Here is a 22,520-nt window from a genome sequence, read left to right as displayed (position 1 = left end):
CCCATGAAGTGGAAGAGAAAAAACAAAACACAAATACATCAAAACAAATATTTTCAACAAACATTTAAAGGACAGATAAGTTTAGATTTTTATATAGAGAAATACTTTTTGTAAATAAAAATGATAATGAGCAGTGATAGCCGGCATGGCTAAAAAGTCACAGGAAAGATCTCCAAGTAAAATTCAGATTTGAACCCACGACAATATGAAGAACTTCAGTCTATTTCTGTGTGATGAAATCAGCAGATACTCCAGGAAAGTGATGCCAAAGTCCAGCATAGAGCGGCTGAGTGAATGTGGTCTGGACTCTGTGGAGGAGAGTCATGGTTTCAGAGACGCTGTAGAAGGACAAAATACCTGCTCTGTGATCCAGGTACACTCCTACTCTGGAGGAACGAGGACCTGAGACATGAGTTTGGATGTTGTTGTACCAAAATGTATAACTGTTGTTGTTACGATCTAATGACCAAGATTTATCATTACGCCCAAGCCAGCATTCATTCCCAGTCCCTCCTCTGCTGATGTTCTTGTATGCGACTGGTACATAAACTATCCCTCTCCACTCCACCTCCCAGTAACAACGTACAGTCAGACTCTCTCTACTCTCTACGGCAGAGAGGAGGATGTTACTCTCAATGTTGTTGCCGCATTTCAGGAGGACGCTGCTAATAAAGTTACACAATTTCACAGTGAATTTGTGTTTATTATTATATTTACAAAATACCACAGTTTTTGTTTTGGTCCTATCATTTTTTTTGTTGTATTTATCTGCGACACCTTAAAGGCTGGTCCATAAAAATATTGTCTGATATTAAACCGGTCCGTGGCGCAAGAAAGGTTGGGAACCACTGCTATAGGGCTTGGTTAGTCTGTGGGACTTTGGAGGGAGCTGATGTACCAACAGGCCATGTGAAACATGGCTCAGGCAGTGGCTGAAGCAAAAACTCAAGTGTGGGAGGAGTTCAGACAGGCCATGGAAAAAGACTTTCAGACTGCCTCGAAGAGATTCTGGCAAACTCTCAGGCGACTCGGGAGGGGAAGGCTGTGCTCCAGCTGCACTGTGTATAGTGCAGGTGGAGCGCTGCTGGCTTTGACTGAAGAATTTGTTGGGTGGTGGAAGGAATTCTTCGAGGACCTCCTTAATCCCACTGGCACGTCTTCCATGGAGGAAGCAGAGTCTGGGGATGAGGGGGGAAGACCCGCCAATCTCTGGGGCAAGGTCACTGAGGCAGTTAAACAATTCCTTAGTGGCAGAGCCCCTGGGTGGATGAGATCTGCCCTGACTACCTGAAGGCTCTGGATGTTTTGGGGCTGTGTAGGTTGACATGCCTCTACAATGTTGCGTGGAGATCAGGGGCGCTACCTCTGGATAGAATTTTTAGGCGTAGCCAAGTGGTGGAAGGCCTTCACCTGGGTGGTCTCAGAATCTCTTCTCTGCTTTTCGCAGATGATGTAGTTCTGTTGGCTTCATCAGGTGGTGGCCTCCAGCTCGCACTGGAACAGTTCACAGCCAAGTGTGAAGTGGTGGGAATGAGAATTAGCACCTCCAAATCTGAAGCCATGGTCCTCAGCCAGAAAAGAGTGGGGTGCCCGCTCAGAGTCAGGGACAAGTTTCTGCCCCAAGTGGCGGAGTTCAAGTATCTCTGGGTCTTGTTCACAAGTAACGAGAGAAGGGAACGGGAGATCCACTGACACATTGGTGCTGCGGCTGCAGTGATGCAGATGCTGTACCGGACCATTGTGGTGAAGAGAGAGCTGAGTGTAAAAGCAAAGCTCTCAATTTACCGGTCCCTACCCTCACCTATGGTCACGAGCTGTGGGTAGTGACCAAAAGAATGAGATCCCAGATACATGCGGCAGATATGAGCTTCCTCCAAAGGGTAACTGGCCTCTCCCTTAGACATAGAGTGAGAAGTTCAACCATCCGGGCGGGGCTCAGAGTAGAGCCGCTGCTGCTTCACATCAAAAGGAGCCAGTTGACATGGTGCGGGCATCTGACAAGTATGTCTCCTGGGCTCCTCCTGGGTGAGGTTATCAGGGCATGTCCCACTGGAAGAAGGCCCCGGGCAGACACGAACACACTGGAGAAGTGTTTTACCCCAGGTTAAAGGTGATCACTCGTTACAGCTTTGCATTGTTTTGCAGTGACTTTTCTCTGTGACAAAAAGACCCAAACAAGGCAGCAAGGTTCCACAGTGCACCACATCAACATCCTGTATCAGGATAGACAGAGATCTTTTAGCTGTCCTCATCCTTCTGAAATTGATCCTGTCTCTCTGATCTTATCCACATTCAGAAGTAGATGATTTCTCCCAGAGCACTCCACAAAATTATCCACTAGTGCTCTGTACTTTAGTTGTGTACTTTAGCAAAGCTAAAAAAAAAAAAATTCACGAATTTAGAAAATGACATCTTTCTGTTGAAACCAAATGGTGAATTGGATCATCTTTGCACAAAAAGCTTGTCATAAAATGGGCAAAGGTCAAAAAGAGTAAATTCTACACACACTGCAACCAAATAATTTTATAATTTTTTCTTTAAGATGTTAGTGTTTATGTAACAGGGTCATAAATCACATCTTGTTATAATTACACAAAATGTGTCCTAAACCCCCAAACTGTTCCTTTTATACCTGACTTTTAGGACCTCCAAGCCTGTAGTTATGTTCATTATCAGTTAGAGCCCCTCCTCATTCTTTTCTTCTTCTTCTTTGGTGCAATCCTATAAATACAGTGTACCCCTTTTGCCTCTCCCCTTTTCTACAATTCCCCTGTGGGAGAGGTGGGTGTCATTTCTTTCCAACATTTTAAAACACACATATAATGCATATTTAGCCACCTGGATGTTTCTGATTGCAATTTTAGTTCAATTATTGTCATTATTAAGCTGTTTTTGTTAGATGTTATAAGTGTGTAGTATGTGTGTATCATAAATGTGTTTTAGGCGCCATAAATGCTAGCATGAATATATACTCCTTGCTAGCTTGGAAGTTGTGGTGGGTTGGGCTAACCCTCTTCCCCATTGTTTGTATTTGGTCGTAGGAGCTGGAGTGGGCAAATTATTTACTTGGAGGTCTTTCTTTCTTTTACCTTTTTTATCAGACACAACGCAGAATCACACCGGTTACATTTACACTTCAGATAAAAGAAGTTGACGTTTTCTCATCTGGATTCTGTCTTTACAACACTGTGAAGCTAAATTTCAAAAGTATAAAAGTACAGAAGTACCAACCCATTCTGAAGTTTAATCTTTATTGAAAACTGTCAAAACACAAAAATGTTCCCAAGACTGACATATTTAAATGTATTTATTTGAACACAAACTTTATATCATTGCTTTCCAATAGCCTGTAATCCTGTGTAATGAATTACTTTTCAAGCAACTTAAAGAAGTCCAGACACTTTTCTTTCCAAGCTCCTTAGACTACGATGACCTGGATGACTGAGAACCTTCACAGACTAATTGCTTTTAGTGACAAGGAGCACAAAATAAATCTTGAAATTAAAATGCAATCAAATGAAAATCTCCACTTTTGATCTTAAAGCAAAAGTTTTTAGTTAAGAAAGGTAAAAGAATTTCAAACACTAAGGCCCATGAAGTGGAAGAGAAACAACAACATACAAATGCATCAAAAAATAAAATATTCACCAAGCCTTTAGAGCAAGGAGAAGTTTAAATTTTTAAGTGGATAAATAATTTTGTAAATGAATAATCATCATGAGCAATGAAAACATCCATGGCTAAATAAACTTGGGAAAGAGCTCAACCTAAAAAACTGGAAAAACTCAAGAGACCAGCAAGAAGTTGTCAAGGCACCACCCATAATGTTTGACTGACAGCTGATATCTGCACAGTGCAAAATGCCAAATCAATCAGAGAGACAACGTGAATTTGGAATGAAATGAAATACAGATTTAAACCCATAACAATTTGAAAGACTTACTCTATTTCAGTTTAATGAACTCAGAACTTGTTCCAACAGAGTAAAGCCAAACTCCCGCATAGAGCGGCTGAGTGAATGTGGTCTGGACTCTGTGGAGGAGAGTCATGGTTTTAGAGACGCTGTATAAGGACAAAATGCCTGCTCTGTGATCCAGGTACACTCCTACTCTGGAGGAACGAGGACCTGACATGGGTATTTCATTGTTGTTGTACCAAAATCTATAACTGTTGTTGGAACATTTTATTGCCCAAGATTTGTTATTACGCCCAAAAATACCTTCATTCCCACCCTCTGCTCTGCTGATATTCTTGTAAGCGACTGCTACAATAACTCCTTTTCCTTTCCACTCCACCTCCCAGTAACAACGCCCAGTCAGACTCTCTCTACTCAGGACCTGACAATAGAAAGCAAACCTGTCTGGATGATCAGAATAAGACTGTTTTTGACTCATAAATTCTGCTTTTCTGTTCCCTCTTGTTAATAACAGCTGTTTTTGTGCTGTGTTTGGATCCAGTGTGATTTCACATGAATATTTTAAGAATCCAGCTCTGGTCTTTGGCTCTGCTTGTGGATCTGACAGTAAAACATCCACTTCAGTGACTGTCAGTGAGATGTTTGTCCGTTCCTCTCTCAGAATGTCCTGTAGTTTATCTCTGACCTCTGACACAGCTGCTGTCACATCCTCAAAGTAGCTCAGAGGACGGATATTGATGCTGGATGAGTCTGTAGACTCACTGAGTGCTGACAGTGAGGGGTAGTTGTGTAGAAACTGGATGTGATCCTCTGTGTGTGAGAGCTGCTTCAGCTCAGCATCTTTCCTCTTCAGCTCAGTGATCTCCTGCTCCAGCTTCTCCTGAAGCTCTTTGACTCGACTCACTTCAGTTTCCTGCTGGGATCTGATCTGCTGCTTCACATCAGAGCTTCTTTTCTGGATGAGATGGATCAGCTCAGTGAAGATCTTCTCACTGTGCTCCACTGTTTGATCAGCAGACTGATTGATGGCCTCCACCTCCTGTTGAAGCAGCTTCACATCTTTCTCTCTGTCCTGGATTCTCTGCTGGATGTTTTGTCGACTCACCTCCAGCTCTCTCTGCCTCTCAGTCCTTTCTGCTGCAGCTGAGACTGTGTCGTGGCCTTTATGTTCATCCATAGAGCAGAGATAACAGATAATCTGCTGATCAGTACGGCAGAACATCTTCATCACCTCATCATGACGAGAGCAGATGTTCTCCTGGAGCTTCTTGGAGGGCTCCACCAGCTTGTGTTTTTCAAAGGCAGGACATTCATAATGAAGCCTAACATGTTGTTCACAGTAAGAGATCACACAAACAAGACAGGACTTGAAGGCTTTCATTTTTCTTCCAGTGCAGACATCACAGGCCACATCTTCAGGTCCAGCATAGCAGTGATCAGCAGGAGCAGCTTGGAGTCCAGTCTTCTTCAGCTGCTCCACTAAAACTGCTAACATGGTGTTTTTCACCAGGACAGGCCTCGGTGTGAAAGTCTGTCTGCACTGAGGGCAGCTGTAGATTTTCTTCTCTTCCTCTTCATCCCAGAAGCTTTTAATACACTTCATACAGTAGCTGTGTCCACAGGGAATAGCCACCGGATCCTTCAGTAGATCCAAACAGATCGAACAAGCAAAGGTTTCTCGGTCCAGCTGAACTCCTTTCTGCGCCATTTCTCCTCTCAGTGTCAGTAGCTTTGTTACTTTCACTTCCTTATAAATGAAACTACTCTGAGCTCTGATCTAAATAACATGTTTCTGTAGCGAATGGGACCTGTCAGCTCCTACACGTCACCACATGTTGGCTACACCCATCTTCAAACTGCAGCTCTGAAGGGGAGGGAACACGGAAACGTGAACAGAGCTGAGGTGTTATGTAGTGCAGCGGTCTCCAACCTTTTTTGCGCCACGGACCAGTTTATGCCCGACAATATTTTCATGGACCGGCCTTTAAGGTGTCGCGGATAAATACAACAAAATAAAACTAGTACCGGTACCGAAAAAAAGAAAATTTATTCATAACACACGTGAAAAGACCAAGAAAAACCAAGTAAACGATAAAAACGATAATAAAATAACGCTGAAAACCGATAAAAACCCTGAAAACCATACATTTCACACCTGAGCCTCAACTCTCGCGGCCCGGTACCAAACGACTCACGGACCGGTACCGGTCCGAGGCCCGGGGGTTGGGGACCGCTGATGTAGTGCACCCACTTCGCGTGTTATCAGTCCATTCGTTATTAGCGGAAATCAGCCTTCTACACCTACTCGTTTGTTATCCCCCATTCAGATGGAGGATAACAGGAGGGTAGGAAGACCCACTCTCGCTGGATTCCGGTGGATACAGCAGTGTTTACGGGTAAGACGATTATAATGGACAGCGTTGATAAGGTCAGCGAGTGTCAGTAATGTTAATGTGGTTGTCTTAGTAATACAGCGAGTGCTGATATAACAGCTTTAAGATGCATTTGTAGATATTATTACGTGTTTTACCGTCTTTATGGTGCTAGCTTAAAGTTACGGTGTAAACGTTAGCTTATATTGTAGTAAAGAGATTACTGTTTAAACGATGTCAGGACAGAAATATAAGCTTCTGCCATGACCAGTGTTGGGCAAGTTACTTTGAAAAATTAATTAATTATAGTTTATAATTACTTCTTCAAAAAAGCAACTGAGTTAGTAGTTGAGTTACAAGATTCTAAAAGTAATTAATTACTAGGAAAAGTAACTATCGCTTTACTTTTTAAAAAAAGTTTAATGCTCTGGGGTCCAGGGTATAACTGGTCGTTTTTGACTACTTTTGATTTTCCCTCTACATTTCACCTTTAACACTAATTACTTTGCCTCGTTTGGTATCATTCTTTTCAGCACAACCTCACATGTCTGAATTTACAGTTATGTTTTCATTTTGACATACTGTATTAGCACAACTGATCTAAAATGAGACAAAAAGCATAAACTCCGAGTAGATTTAGTATTTTTTTTTTTTACTGTAACAATCACAAACTACACACTCCAAACACGCTAAACGTCACAAATCTCTCACATCTCAAAACTGGCTCTCTCTTTTTTCCCGCTCTTTCGTTCTCTCTCTCGTCACTCCTAAAACTTCATGCTCTTCCTAAACAACCAAATGTCCTGTTGCCATATCATTTTTTGATTGTTCGACATTGTAAATTTTTCCACCAACAGGAAAGGAGTGTTTTTTGTCATAAGCAGAGAGTGCTTGCTAGCGCTGTCCTTAGACTAGGGTGACCAACTGTCCTTTTTTCCCCGGACATGTCCACTTTTCACGTTCTGCCCGGGGCATCCGGGGGGATTTTTGAGATTGATAAAAATGTCCGAGTTTTCCTATAGTCCGACAGAGGACCCATGTGTGTGACGTCATCCCTGAACTGCTGCTTTGTGAGGCTTGTTCTGCGCTCACAGACGGGACAAACAGCGCGCAACAAAGCACCTATTATATTATTATTATAATGATGTCAGAGATCTCTGGATCCCAAAGATCCCAAAAGCGCAAGTGCATCTTTTCAGACGAACTGCAAAAGACATTTCCCTCATACCGACCCAGTACTGGTAATTTTTCTTATGCAGATGAGGTATTATTTCTGTACCACTATTTAATTTCAGAGGCTTTTAAGTTATTTTTTTGCACTTGTTGACTTGTAAAAGCCTACATGACATAATGTATTTCACAATTTTTTACTGCCTTACTTTCAGTTAATGTATTTTGTTTTGCACTATGCATATTTTATATGCCATTAGGTCATTTATTGTGAAAATTCTCATGTAGGAACTATTGTACTGCATGTTGGTTCCACTGGTGCACCTGTTGAGATGCACGCCCATGTTGATGTGCACGCCCATGACAAGTTGAAGCAAGAGAAGCCAATTTAATTCAGAGAAAGTTGTTTCTTAAAAGTATCTGTAAAGTGCTAATTTCTGCCTCAAAGCATGGGTCAGCCAGCGAGGTATGTTTGTATGTTATATAGATCATTTTATGTCTTTATTTCACTCGTCTTACTATTTCATTGAATTTTATGTTATGTTTTAGTTCGACGGTGGCGTAGTTTGTGATCAAGGTGAAGCTGTAACAACCCCAAGACCTTACAACTAACATTAAAGCCAACTTCATGCCATCAGTAAAAGAACTCTTTATTGACTTTAAGAAGAGGTAGAAGTGATACAATTTGTTAACTGCACAGAGAAGGCATCGTTTTAATACGTTAAATATGTTTCTTTAAGCAAGTTTTTCATGACTGAGCCAAGTGTCCTCTTTTTTGGAAATTAAAATATGGTCACCCTATACCTTAGACAGTAAAAGTGATGAAACTATTGAGGAAAAAACAGGCATATATATTGTTTATCATGACTCTGGTTTCACGTGACCTATCAGCACAATTTAAAAACTGGTATATATCACCTTGTTGCTTTGTCATTTTGAAGTGGTCATGTGATTGGTTTACCACGACTACTTTATTCTTCCTCAGCTAAACAGCAGGACTCATACGATTGTTTTGCCCCCATAGCTCAAGGTGTTGTGCCAAAAAGTGATCGTCTGCCAGAAAGTGATTGCCGTTCACGGGAGCGCGCGCAGCTGCTTAAAGATGTAGGCTACGTGCAACTGATATAAGATGCGGTAAGCTAAAGACAGCTTCAACTGTCTGTTGAAAAATAGTAACACGACCACACCGCATTTTGTTGTTAGTAACGGCAATGGCGTTGTAACGATAGGAATAGTAATCAGTTAGATTACTCGTTACTGAAAAAAGTAACATCGTTACTTTTATCGCCGTTATTCCTATCACTGGTCATGACTAATTAAGTTATTAGTTAATTAATCTACCAGTAAAATGATTAGTCGCAGCCACAGATTCACAGTAAATATCCCGATTAGCTTCAATGCATCTATAATAAATATGTGCTAGTTCCAGCGCTTCATTTAAACTGTATGATACTCATACGGACCCAGGGTCAGTGTAAAATACAATCCTACTTGTCAGAACAACATCTGGCTCCTTTAATCCTGCATGACAAACCTCAGGATACAGGTTTATTGACCATCTTTTCTGCTGGCACACCTGTCACACCTGAGAGTCAGCTAGAAACCTACAATAACATTTACATCATGCAAAGACTGACTCTGTAATACTGTAAACAATCAGTGACTTAGGTTAACAGTAAACATTAAACAGCACATCTCTCTCTGTGTATCTGTGCTGAACGTTTCTGATCAGGAGTCAGTCAGGCTACATTGAGTTTGGGACTTTTTTCTGTTGAAAACAGGTTGAAGATGGCTCACAGAGCTTTGAAGATTCAAGTTTAGGAGCATTATGGCTGTTGATGGTGTGTAAAGCCTCTACTTACCTTCTATACTTTTGTATTTATTACTAATTTATGTTTTTGTTGTTGAACACAGATTTCAGAGGACCAAAGAGAAGCGTTGTTGCTTCATCCTTAATACGTTAAAGCAGAACTGGTTTGGAAATCAAAAGATCCTTTGAAGCTTTTTCTACTCTGACCCTCAAAGCCAAACTTCAACCATGAGAGCTGACGGAATATGTTTTTTTTTTTTTTTTAAGTGACATTATCAGACACATAGGTGAGCAACAATACTGACTATGTGGTTTTATTATAATTAATACTACAGAATCTGCTAAACAAACTGGGTTGAAACATTTTTGACCTCTTTAACAACATTCCAACTTCACGTTATAATTGATTAGGGAGTAAAATTAATTATAATGTTAAAGAAATATAGTCACTCCCAGTAGTGGTTTTTGATACGGGCGACACGGGCTGTTGCCCGGGGTGGCATCACGGGCATTGGCAAAAATAAAAAAGTAAAAAATGCTCGTACTCATGCTGCCCCGACGTCATGCCAGCGCATACTGGGAATGTCATAGGCGCCGATCGGTTTTTTATCGCCCATTTGCTGGGAGTAAGGGTGCCCTCCGTTTTCGAGGTGCGTCTCCTGCTTGCGGCACAGGAAGGAGAGGGCGGAGCGGCGGGGGATTCTCTGGCTGGAGCAGCATCTAATAACCAACTCGCAAAATAAAACAAAATAAAAACAAACCAACAAAGTCTCACACACAACCCATCGAAAGGGCAGGTAGAGCACATTTCATTCATAATGTTGTCAGTCCAAGCCCATTATGTACTCATGATGCGAAATCCCAGAAATAAACCTTAGACAAAGTGAATCTGTTAACTATGGTGTAGGTCTATTAGGTTATGTTGTGGTGATTCTCGGGTTGGGGAACGGTGTTCGTACTGGAGTGCAAAATTAAAACCAAGATAGACAAGAAAAGTTCAAAGCCATCAGGTCCTCAGTTTAGAAAAAAGAGAAAAGAAGAGGAGGAGAAATGAGCAAAAGATGCAGGTAAGCAGACGTGTCATTGGATAATGGCAGGTCATCCTGAAACAATCAGAATCAGAATACTTTATTAATCCCTAAGGAAATTATGTGGGTTACAGTTGCTCCAAGAAGAAATGGTAAAAATAGTAACAGTGACAGACTGAACTCCAAACAATACATTATGTTACAGATTTTAATATTAATTAGTCATTGTTGATTGTTGATTTGTCCTGTTCTCATTGTATGACGAATTATGATGGCTGTTTGGTAGCTGTTTGCATACTATGCATACTCTCTCTCTTCATATGTGTGTGTGTGTGTGTATGTTTCTCTGGCGGAATTCAGTATGGTTCTGACAACAGTTTTATGTTTGTTATGTTTTATGTACAATCCTTAATATTTATACACATATTTACACACACACACGCACACACGCACGCGCACACACACACACACACACACACACACACACACACACACACACACACACACACACACATAAAGTTTTATGTGTGTGTGTTGGGGATGTTCTCCCAGGGCGCCAAACAGGCTAGGACCGCCACTGGTAACTCCTCTCAACAGACTTCCGGTGCAGAGTTAAATAATGATTGTAAATATTTAAAAAATAAATAAGTGAAAAATAAAATCCCACACCTAAATTATCTGGGCCTGGCAGAGGTGATTGAGGTGTTGTTGTAAACCCCGATGGGTTTCAGTGAAATCTAAAATATTGATATTGCTGCTCTTTTGGAAAGGCTGCCATGTGTCTCTAATTCAAGAGTTGCATTTTCCAGACACACTTGACACATCCAAACAACCTGCCAGGTGTTTGCCCTCTTTATCCTCACCTTTCCCAGTCCTGGGTGTTGCAGGTTTCTTCCTGTTTTCTCACCACTGTTGTGCAAGTGCTTGCTCAGCACTTGCACAACAGTGTACTGTTGTACACTGTTGTGCAAGTTGTACAGTTGTACAGTGTACTCTCAACAGGGTACTGTTGAATCATGGGGAGTGTTCCTCTAATAGAGATATTAGACTTATTAAATGCCTTGAGATGACTCTAACTAACTAACCTAAAAAGATAAAAGCTTTCTTCAGTTTTAGCAAAAACTTGTAAGTGAAAGCAGCTTAAACTGAGCAAAGGTCTGGGGGTGCTCAATGTTGTTTCTTTTTGCTGCCCACACATGTAACCAACACTGCTCCACTATTTAGTTTCTCTCATTAGTAATGAAAAACTGTCTAAAGCAAACCCTGTGCTCCTCTGACTATGGAGCTCATCACATTGTGTGGTCACAGCTTTGAGGCTGTATTGGTCAATTCTACCCTCTAGTGGTGAAAGCTGTTTAATACAGTTTTATTTGGTTTAAGTTTGAAACACTGACACCTGAGTCACCCTGCAGCCAGCAGGAATGCATTTTAGATGCATCTTCATATATCCTGTAATTGTTCAGCTTATTCAGACATACAAACATGGCAACATTTCTCTTTGTAAAGTTGATGCTACTTTGAGTTTTGTATTTTAGATTATCATTTGGACTTTTAGTCTTTAGTCCTGGTTACTTTTGTATCCTGGGTTCTCTTTACATTTTGAGCACTGGTTTGTATTTACATGTTTGGGGTGCAGTTTAGTGTAGCCTCCTCAGTCTACTTTTGTTTCTTGTTAAGAATTTGTCTCTCTCCCATTTGTTACATCCTGTTTTAATTTGATACGCAGTTGTTTCTTGTGTCTTGCCTTTGACACAACAAGACAAGCTTTCTTTGTCTCTTTGTTCTTGATTTATTTCAGATGTTCTTGTTTCCCAAGTGTTTCCTTTCCCCTCTCGTTAGCTGTGTATGTATATATGGAGTCAGTTTCCGTTTGTCCTTTGGCAGAGAGTCAGTTTGTCATTTCTCTGTTTGGTCCCAAGAGTTTCGATTCTGCAGCTTTCATGGAGTTGTAACCTCATTGGTTGGTTGGTTTTGTCTGTGGGTCTTGGACTTCGATAGTTTTTGCCACCCCTATTACCGACAAAATCAAAATAAAATGTATTAGAGTCAGGGTGGACATTGTTCTATTTTTTTGTGTTTCTATTTTTTGAAACAGTCTATTTGATGAACCACCTCCAGCTGGTGGCTCACGCTGCCAGGACACACTTCTTCCAGAGCAAACAGTTTCAGTTCTCACAGAAGGAAAATCACTGATATATTAATGATGGTTCAGTTACACTCAATTATTTTTATCATGCATATCGTCAGTTCCTCTCCTTGTAATTTGGGTCTTTCCCACCAGAGAGAAGGAAACAAGGAAGCAGCACAAGGAAAGAGGAATAAAATAAAACATCTTCATTTTGTTGTCACAGCTCCACTGACTGTTTATCATTTTGTTACAGTCTGTCGCATTTTCTGATCTCAGATGTCAAATAAATACATAGTGTTCATGAAAACTGTTTTATTTAGGCCTACTTTTAATGAAATTTAAACACGCACTTGAGTTTTTTGATCTTTTTATTTATCACACATTAACGGTGAGGGACAGAAAGTTTGAATATGCAACCAATCATCTTACAAAAAATCTCACAAGACTAAGAGGTTTAGTACATAAAAAATGTAGGATAGACTCTTTCTCTGTCTATTAGATACATTTTTGAAATTGCAATTTCCCTCATGATGACTCAGTGATCATAATTAGAGAAATGAGAAAAGCCCTAAGTGTCAGAGAAAGCTGTGACTGAATCACATGACCACATACGGGACCTCCTCTAAGATGAGTGAAGCCATCATTAATTCTCCCTGTGCTTCCCCTACTGTGACAAATTAAACATACACTCAGTTTTCAGATTAAATATCTTCATGTCTAAAGCTGAGACAGTTTTGATACCTTCTGCAAGTTGTAATAACATATGCATGAAACGTAAAGATAAAGCAGGTGCAGGTACAATTCAAATCCAAATTTTAAAAATAAACTACATATTAAAGATTATTTGGTTCCCTTGTGATTGTCAACTGATTTGATGGAATTGTGGGTAATGTAGTTGGAAGAATTGTTTCAGCACTGAAGTTTGATTCATGTGTTATGAGCTGAGTAGCAGCAGCAGTGGTTTTTCAACCAAATCTATTCATCCTTTTCTTTCCAGATATCCAGCCTGGGATCCTGGAGCCTGTCCTGGAAGCAACTAAATCCTGTCAGTTATGATACTAACAGCAGGTGATAGGAAGTTTTCCTGCCCACTATACAAACTCACTGGTAAAATACAGTCTTTGCTACAATAACACCTGTTTTCAGTTAACATTTAGGCCTAAACTACAATTTAAAAAGTGAATTTTTATACTTAGATTACCTTTTAAGTCCCAACTTTGAATCTTGTTTCAAAGTCTGGGTAAGTAATGCGATTACTTTTAGCACTTGCAGATATGTATTCATTAAATGCTTTTAATTACACACTGTAATTTAGCTGTATGCATATATAAAGATATTTAAAATGCATAAAAAGACAATAAATATTAGTGTTAAAGTGTAATCAAAACATAAAAATTTTTTTTTTAAAAAGGCCCCAAAATGTGTCTGAGAGGATTTAACTACATAGACCTCGAGATGGTTTATAAAAAGGTATAAATCTTAATATGACATATGTTGTATTTTGTGAATAATCACTCCTTTATTTGTTATGCAACAATACAAAATGATTTACAGGCATAAAAGAATTTCACAAATACATAAATAAACACAAAAATATCGTTATTTGCTTAGAACTAAATAACAGCAGGTGATGAATGAAACATTAAGTGTTTATGATGCTCATCAATCCTAAATTTCGACCTCATAAACCATTCAGCTGTTTTAAAAAGCCACAACTGATGAAAAATCAAGAGCAGGAGATTTGTCATCAACCAGTCACCTGCCTGTCATGCTGGGACCACACCACACAATATCTCTGTGTTTAAAGGGAACCTGAAATGCTACACATAAAAAGGCGAATTTATACTATTGAGCCTTGTTCTCAAAAACAGACATAGATGTAAAATAATCTTGAATTTTGCTGGAAGTTATAGTTTTAAAAACATGTTTAGCTCCATCTTCTGTACGTGAACGTGACGTCATGTGATTGGTTGGTTGATTGGTTGGTTGAGGAAAAGTAACGATACTAAAACTAAGAATCAGTCTAAGAGGATCACTTCCATGCTTCTCCTGACTACAACAATGAGCTTCATGTTAAAACCAAGAATGTACTGTCCACTTTCACTGTATGTCTCTTTAGCAGGAAGTGGCTGGTCGCTGTTTGGCTGGCTGCACTCAGACAGGAAAATCCACCTGTTAATGTTCGAGTTTGTAAAGCACTTTCTAAATGAGGACTGTGTGGAGGAGAGCCTGTTTGAGATGGTTTCACCGGGCTGACATAAACTGGTTTTTCCTCCTCTGGCCAATTTTACTGAGGGGCGCAATCAGCTGATGCATTCAGCACTTTTTATGCAATAAAATAATCTTTCTCTTCTCGAGCACATCCAGACAGTTTACAACATAACAGCCCACTACATGCACATCACACCAGGAATCCAATCAGTACGTCTGCAGGGAAAGCAATAGTATGCGCACGAAGGGAAAAAACATATAAGGCGGAGGCTCTGAAGAAGGAATGTCACACTTTTTGGAGACCTTTTGTATTTTCCTCACATCATCTCACAGACTGGATTACTTCATATAGAACTGAGGATAAACGAAGCCCAAATGTAAGTGGAGGAGACTGTAACATGGAGATTTATTTTCCTGCGGACATGCTGATGGATGTTAGGGTTTCTAATAGCCTTCGGTAAAAAACTGTTATGTTTTTGGTGCGATATTCATGCAGTAACCTGTTATGTAATAAACTGGTTGTGTTTCGTTAAAGAGAGATTTTTTTTTTTTTGCATAAAATAGTGCTGATGGCATCTTGCCAATATCTGCTTTGCAAGCTGATTTCACGGCTCAGTACACCTGACCTGGTGAGGAAAAGCTGGAGTATTGGACTCCAGCTTTTCCAACAGGCTCTGCTCCACACAGTCCTCATTTATAAAGTGCTTTACAAATCCAAACATTACGACTAACAGATTTATTTCCTGTTTGGTGCAGCTAGCCAAACAGCAACCAGCCACTTCCTGCAAAAGAGAGACAGTGAAAGTGGACAGTATGTCCTCAGTTTCTTAACATAAAACTCATTGTTGCAGTCAGGGGCAGCAAAGAAGTGATCTCGTTAGACTGATTTTTAGTTTTAGTATCATTATGTTTAATCTGAGTTATTGATTCTGTCACTAGTTAGCTAATATAAACTAATAAAAGTCTATTAGCCGCAACCAACGAACTAACCACTTAACGTCATGTTCTGTACTGACAGAAGATGGCGCCAAACATGTTTTTAAAACTTTAACTTTAAGCACTTGTTTCTTAAATCCAGCTTCACAGACAGTTTTACATCTATGTCTGTTTTAGAGCAGGCTCAATAGTGTAGATTAGCCTTTATTTGTGTAGCATTTCATGCGTCTTTTAATAAAGGCGACTTAATCTTTGCTGTGATTTGACTCACAGGCGTAATTAAATGTCTAATTTCTCTCAGCTCTATGTGAAGGACCAACCCAAGGAGTAGTAGTGGAGTAGTATGTCACAAGATTTGAGTCTTATGGGAAGTCAGTATTCATCTTAATGTCAACATTTTTTTAAGCTTTAAACCTCTTTGTTACGTTCAGCAAAGTTTGGGTTGAAACAGACGTTTGTGTTGTGGGCTGGGTCGTGTGACCCAGTGTTTGAGTTTTATGTATTTTTGTATCCATTTTTGATTTCTGTCATCTCCCCCTGTACTCAGTCTCCCTGATTCATGCGTCTACCTGTCATGTTTCATGTCTGTGTGGTTATGTTAAGGTCATGTCATGATTTATCTTCATGTCTCTGGGTTTCCTGTTTTATTTTGAAAGAGTCTGGTGTTCTTCACTGCATTTAGGTTTACTCCCCCTGTGCTGTAATTATGTTTTATTCTAGTCAGCTGTGTCCTCATGTGTCTCCACTTCCCCTGATCACCTCATGTGTGTATTTAGTCCTCAGTCTTGCTGCGTTCAGTGTCGCGTCGTCTGTGTTCTCACCTCCATGTTTTCACGGTCAGTCTTTGCAGTGATCATCAGAGTCTTCTTAGTTTGTCACAGTACTAGTTTTCCCAGTTTAGTTATAGTCTAGTTTAGTCACGCTATCCCTGCTTTGTTTGTACACTTTGTCTTCAGCCATAATAAAGGCTCGCTTTCTGTTAAGTTCACTCCCGTCTGCTCACTTGTGTACACACCTGGGTCCATCACACACACCACCGCACGGCCTGTCTCCGCAGACCGTGACAGTTTCATTGTAAACTAAATTCCGAGCTCCTCTTTTGTTTCTTGGATTATCAGTTTGAGGAATCCTGTCTCACATAAAAATTATGACTGGCTTTGTGATAATTAGATTTGCAAGTCCATTGCAACATTAATGAGAATGCAAATTAGATTTATGGGAACCTAATTTATTTTAGGTGCAGGGCTGGAGTTGCATACTGTGGGTTTACTTTCCTGCAACTTAAGAATAACAAATCATATTAAAAACCAGCATTTGTAAAATGGAAAGAGAGTTTTGTACTAGACTAGTTTTGCACACTTGCCACATAGCGACACTGTAACCTGAAAACTACGTCTAAGTCAATTCAGTGTTAATTTGAAATTCATATAAAGCCTTATAAACGTGACTGACCAGCCTCCACCTGACTGATAGCAAATAATAAAAGTATAAATTTAAAAAATCCATACGCCTGTTTTCAGATGAGCATGGATCTTTCATTAGTTACTGAAATCATCTTAGAGGCCTCAGTTTGGTCAGCCATTATTAAGGTATATGGTGTGGTCTCAGCTTTAGGCTACTCTGGTTCGATTAAAAAAAGACAGCACTATCTGATCAGTTCTGTAGATGTTTGCTTAACAGGAAGAAGCTAAATTGAAGCTCTATAAAGTTGCCTCCCCTCCACATGTCCTCTGGAAACCACACCTCACCATCTGCTTTCAAACTTTTCATCCGTCAGTGGCGTTTAAGGAGTTTGGACAAGAAGCCAGAAGAGGCGGGATTGTCGGTCTGCACCTCTTCTTTAGCTTTGGCCTTCTCTCCGAGGCCAAGCTCCCCCTCCAATTGCTCCAACTCTGACTGGTCCAGCAGCTCAAAGTCCTCCACCTCGCTGTCCGACTCCTCGGTCAGCTCCAGCAGCCTGCTCGATTCTGTGAGTCCCGCCCGCTTGGGGTCTTCAGTTGGCGTCATGAAGCTGACTGCTGCTTCTATTCTCTCCTGGATGGCAGCTGTGACTGCGGCGGTGATAACTTCACCTGCCATCTGGTTGACCAAATCGAGGGCGTTGGTGGACTGGTCTTGAGGTTCGTGCTTGGATTTGATTGGATCCTGGAGCCGAGTCGGAGGTGAAGCAAGGCCGAGGCTGAGGTCGTCGTCGTCGTCGCCATTGGTGGTCACGCCATTATCAAGTGAAGGGAATTCAGGTAGGCCACCAATGAACGGTTCTTCTCTGTCAAAGTCTGATCAAAGTGGCCCCGACACAAAAAGGAAGAAACACCAGTTACCCAAATATGTGAGACACAAAGTAGCTCTCGGCGTCAGTCAGAAGAGCGTCAAATGAAACTTACCCTCTGAGTTCTCAGTCTGTGGTGTGTGTCCCTCTGACAGGTTGAAAGTACCATTGTCTGTCCACGTGACATCTGACACCTCTGTGTCCGAGACAGACATCTCTTTACACACTGTGGAGTCGAGCTGAGGGAGAGAGACACACGTCAGATTTTATAGTGCAAACCCAGATCTGAGCTGGTAATTGGTTGACTCAGACAAAGTGGTGACATCCGGGACTAAAAGATGAAGCCGCATAACAACTAAGTGCATGAAACTGGAGAATCCTGAAGTCACTCGAGGCTTACAAGGCATACAACGCATTCTTTCTGCATTGCATTCATTATATTTGCACAGTGATTTGAACGCTCTAATAGTGAGCGTGACAGGGAAGTGCACTCAGTGAATTCAACCAGCAGCTCAGTGTTTGGCATGAGGAGAAAAACTTTAAAGCATTTGTTGCCATTGAATTTGTCCCGTGCTGACGATGGTGATGTGGATCATGTGTACTGAATTTTACTAGCTTTAACTGGATGCTATCAGTCAACAGAGGCATAATTACATTAAGGGCGGCTGCTGTGTTCGCTTCGTATTACTCCTCACCCCCCACCCAATCCTGTGGCTTGTCATGTCTTTCACAAAGTTGTGCTGTGGGCATTTGTGTACTTTTTGTGCAGAGGAGTTTTTTTGTTTCCTGTTCTCATGCTGTCCTACCATGGAAGCACAGCATGAGTAGAGGTCTCTTTTTTTCCTCTTGTACTTTCCCATTGTAGTGTACATTTCAGTGTTTTTCTGTAACGCTACCGATCTCCGACTTGTATCCCCATGTAATGTCTGTGTTATGTGTGTAAGGTCGGGGGGGGTCCCATTTCACTGCAGGGCAACCTGCATGTGGCGAATAAAGCTTTGATTGAAGATGAGAAGATGATTAGCCAACCTTTGGAAACATAGAGGAGAGGTCTGACTCAATGCCTTCTTTCTCATTCTGAGCCTGCAGGAGTCGCTTTTCTGAAAGAAAAAAAAGAAAAACATGGATAAGATTGATTTAGTTCTCTGGCAAAATACTGGATAAAAAAGGTAAACTGATTTTTACATGATAACAAATCTTTTTAATGTTTACTCGCTATTTAGATATGCATTTCTATTAAAAATCTACTCTGCATTCAGTGTACATGTCAGGGTTCCTGGGTCGGTGACCCAGTGTTTTAAGTTTTCCCACATCAATGTTTTCACTTCCTGTTTTTTCCCCATGTCAGCTTGTCTCTCGTGTCATTAGTCAGATTATGTTCAGCCCTGTACTCACCTGTTTCCAATCATTGTCATCATTCAACCTGTGTATTTAAGTTCCTCGGTTTCACCAGTTCTTTGTCGTGTCATTGATGTTACGTTGTCGTTTGTTCAGTCAGCCAGTCAGTCCTTCATTCATTCAGTCGTCCAGCCAGCCATTTCCTACCTCTGTTCTGTTTGTTCACGCCATCACAATAAACACCAACCTTCACCTACCTACCAGTGAGTCCAGCATTTGGGTCCTCCTTCTCATCCACTCAGCAACCCCTTGACAGTACATTTCTACAATAGTTCCTACATGCTATGTAGCATTTCACAATAATGTCAAATCTAGGTCAAGCCGTGACCTTAATGTTAATTTACCTGCACACTTAACTTTGGGTCAAATGAAAAAACAGTCTTAATGAACTGCAGAGCAGAAACGACAGACCCTTACATTATGCTTGTTATGTGTTGTTGAGATATATGGCTCATATTGCATATGCCAAAGGTGACATTTAGTAGTTGCAACAAAACTTCAGTTAAAGTTTTTAAAGATTTGTTTTGGTTAGGTCAACATAATAGAAAAATAAAGGTCATATAAGTTTGCAGCAGTTTGGCAGGTGGTTGTCTTAAAAAAACCACATGGTGAGTCACTTCCTGATCTCATGTCCTTATTTGGATAATGAGTAAAAACAAATTGCATGATGTTTACCGTGGTTCTCTTTGATTTTCTGAAAAAACTCGCCGATGCCAAAGTCCAGCTTCTGCAGAACTGGCTCCAGCCACGAGCTGATGTCATGAGATGAAATCAGAGGCCACAGAAAGACACCCAACACTTCACAGAGAAAAATACAATGTCAGCTTATTTTGCAGAATAAAATGTCAAATGTCAAAGCATGTGATAATCATCATATGTGTTGTTTAACTTGTGCTGTCCTCGGGATTCCCATATACTTGTTTGCCATTCACCTAGGGACCATTTTTGGCCCGAGGACAACACAAGAGTTACATCAATGTGTAGACTCATAATCATTATTTCTTTGCTAATTATTGCACTAATTAACGGTATCCCGATGGCACACTGCGATTGCACTCAATTTGGTGAAATAACTCAAACAAAAAAATGTGATTCAAATGTGTTTTTCAGTTGATAACTTGACCTTTTGTTGAGCAAATCTTTGAGGACTCACCTAGAATATACGATATAACGATCCCTGGAATGTAGCGTCCTAAGACAGCAAAGAAAGTGCACACACTGCAAACCAGCAGGCAAAACTAAAACAGAGAGGCAAAAACAAAGAGAACTTTTTGCTGTCAGTTACAAACTAAACTCCTCCTCAACAATAAACTGTTTTGGTATTTGTGTTTTTACAGATATGCAAAATCCCTCCCAGCTTCAGCTTTAGACACAAAGTACAGACAGTGAAGTTATAAAGCAAATACGTATTTTCCAACAATGCTGAATGGTAGAATTGTTTTATACAGATTTCGATAATTTATTAACTAATTGTTATACTAAATATATATATGCACAGTATACATATATGCTTTGTTGATGACATACATCAGGTATGTCGTCTCTGCCTCACCTTGCCTGGGTTTTGCTTTTTGAAAGCTGATGTCTCTTGCAGGAAGAGTCTGAGGGAGTCAGTAAGCTGAGGTCCAACCCCAGTCTGGCTGTCCTGGCCTGAATCAATGATCTCCCAGCTATAAAGAGACAAAGACAGAGGAATGTTAATTCAATTGAAGATAACACTCCTGACTGTGCTTGAAACAATGGGCCTCTAAAATGTAAACTTGGAAACAAACAAAATAGCCTCCATAATTTAGACATTAAAGGCTAAAATTGTCACGGTCGTGGGTCTGTTAGCCAGAGTTCTGTGTTTTAAGTTTTCTAGTTCTGTTGCATTTCTTGCTTTAGTCTGTTTTCATAGTCCCCTCCAATAAATTGACTGGACTAGATCATGCTGACACACTTTATGGTGACTCCGCATTAAAAATAGGCCCAGCATTTGACAAACTAAGAAGGGATTACATTGCTGTCAGAGGCTTGAAATTCTGCTTCGTTGAGGGTCATTGATAAACTTTAGTCCAAGTAAAAAGCCACTCCAATGCAAATGTCATTGTCTAAATTAGGAAGCCTACAATAACATTGGCACGATGACAGCGCAGACAGGTGTGGGATGGGAATAGGGACGTGAAACTGGTTTCCATGCTGTGGCACTGCTGGGAATTCTGGGCCACCTGATGATTTATAAAACTTTCCGCTCCAGGATGGGAGTTCCCGAACATCACCTCCTATTTAAGCTCCACTATCAGCCTCTCGTGTTCTCTTCAGATATAAAACAGCTATGAAAGGCACAGGTGTGGCTCGTGTGTAGGTCATGTGTGATGAATAGATACGAGTATGAGGCAGCTAAAGTCATCTTTCCTCTCTTAGCTACTTTCAGCTCCCCAGGCTGTAACGCAATGCGGCAGTAATATTAGTAAAGCTAAAATGTGATAAATGAGCAGCTACTAGTGTATAATGTAAGAAACATCTATCATCAGGACAGTGATTCTGGAAAGATCACCTCTGAATGGCTCAAAAAACAAAGAAAAAGATTTTGTAATGGCCTAGTCAAGATCTGGACTTAAATCACATTGATGTGCTTTCTCACGACCTCAAACAGGAAGCAAAATACTACTTCTAGAGCTGTTTAGCCTACTATCTTGTCGTGAATATGATGGAAATAAATAGCAAAGATTTGCAGAAAGAAAAGCATAAATCTGGACCCAGTTATTACAAAAATCTCAAACCAAAATATACCTATGAAATGTGACCGCTCTGCAGAAGAAAGCATCAGTCTACCCTGCACCTTTGTCTCGTCGTTGTCTGGTCTCCTTTTTGGTTTACTTCTTGTTTTATTTTAAAGGTTAAGTCTTCATATTTCTTTCTATGTTTCTGCTTCCTTCCTTTGGTATTTGCCCTGTCCTCTTTAGTGTTCGATTAAATTCACCTGTAGCTTGTTACCTTTGTCTTCCTGCTGTCTATTTAGCCTACTGACTCATTTCCCAGATTGTTGTTATTGCCTCTCCCTCATCCAACCTAAAATAAACAAGAGCATTTCAAACATAAATCCATAGTGTACTAAGAGAAATTTCTACTGTTGTTCAGACCAAATTAATCTGTCATTGTCAGTGTAAAAGCTGGAAATGTCTCAACCATGCTCCTCATATTAAATATCCCACTTTATCCAGCTGAGGATGGAAACTACATGTCCTGTGGTTGCAGCTGTCCTGGTGGAAACAGCTGGTGGGAAATGGTGATGGGGCTCAA

At 40.5% G+C, this 22,520-nt stretch overlaps 2 protein-coding genes across 3 annotated transcripts in view; both read right to left on the bottom strand.

Moving 5' to 3' along the window:
• Positions 1-3,341: 3,341 nt before the first annotated feature.
• LOC148097454 (E3 ubiquitin/ISG15 ligase TRIM25-like) lies at positions 3,342-5,645 on the bottom strand. Of its 2 annotated transcripts, XM_087832145.1 has the most exons (2): positions 4,821-5,624; positions 4,016-4,110 (listed from the first exon to the last, which is right to left on the bottom strand). In XM_087832145.1, the coding sequence occupies exons 1-2, from the start codon at positions 5,622-5,624 to the stop codon at positions 4,054-4,056; spliced, it is 861 nt and encodes a 286-aa protein (XP_087688271.1). In that variant the 3' UTR covers positions 4,016-4,053. The 2 variants fall into 2 exon arrangements, with proteins under 2 accessions (XP_087688270.1, XP_087688271.1); XM_087832144.1 differs by having other exon boundaries at positions 3,342-5,645.
• A 10,603-nt stretch (positions 5,646-16,248) lies between these two features.
• retreg1 (reticulophagy regulator 1) overlaps positions 16,249-22,520 on the bottom strand; it is a 32,290-nt gene continuing 26,018 nt past the window's right edge. The window contains exons 4-9 of the mRNA XM_087832138.1: positions 20,791-20,908; positions 20,392-20,476; positions 19,914-20,036; positions 18,870-18,940; positions 17,956-18,079; positions 16,249-17,847 (exon numbers count right to left, since the gene is read on the bottom strand). Coding sequence (XP_087688264.1) covers positions 17,345-17,847; positions 17,956-18,079; positions 18,870-18,940; positions 19,914-20,036; positions 20,392-20,476; positions 20,791-20,908 — 1,024 coding nt within the window. The 3' untranslated portion in view covers positions 16,249-17,344. The remainder of the gene's footprint in view (positions 17,848-17,955; positions 18,080-18,869; positions 18,941-19,913; positions 20,037-20,391; positions 20,477-20,790; positions 20,909-22,520) is intronic.

The sequence above is a fragment of the Neolamprologus brichardi genome, chromosome 18 (assembly GCF_056152115.1).
Source record: "Neolamprologus brichardi isolate AB-2024 chromosome 18, ASM5615211v1, whole genome shotgun sequence".
NCBI classification, from domain to species: domain Eukaryota; kingdom Metazoa; phylum Chordata; class Actinopteri; order Cichliformes; family Cichlidae; genus Neolamprologus; species Neolamprologus brichardi.
Note: the sequence above shows the minus strand (reverse complement) of the source record. Positions and strands in the feature narration are given on the sequence as shown.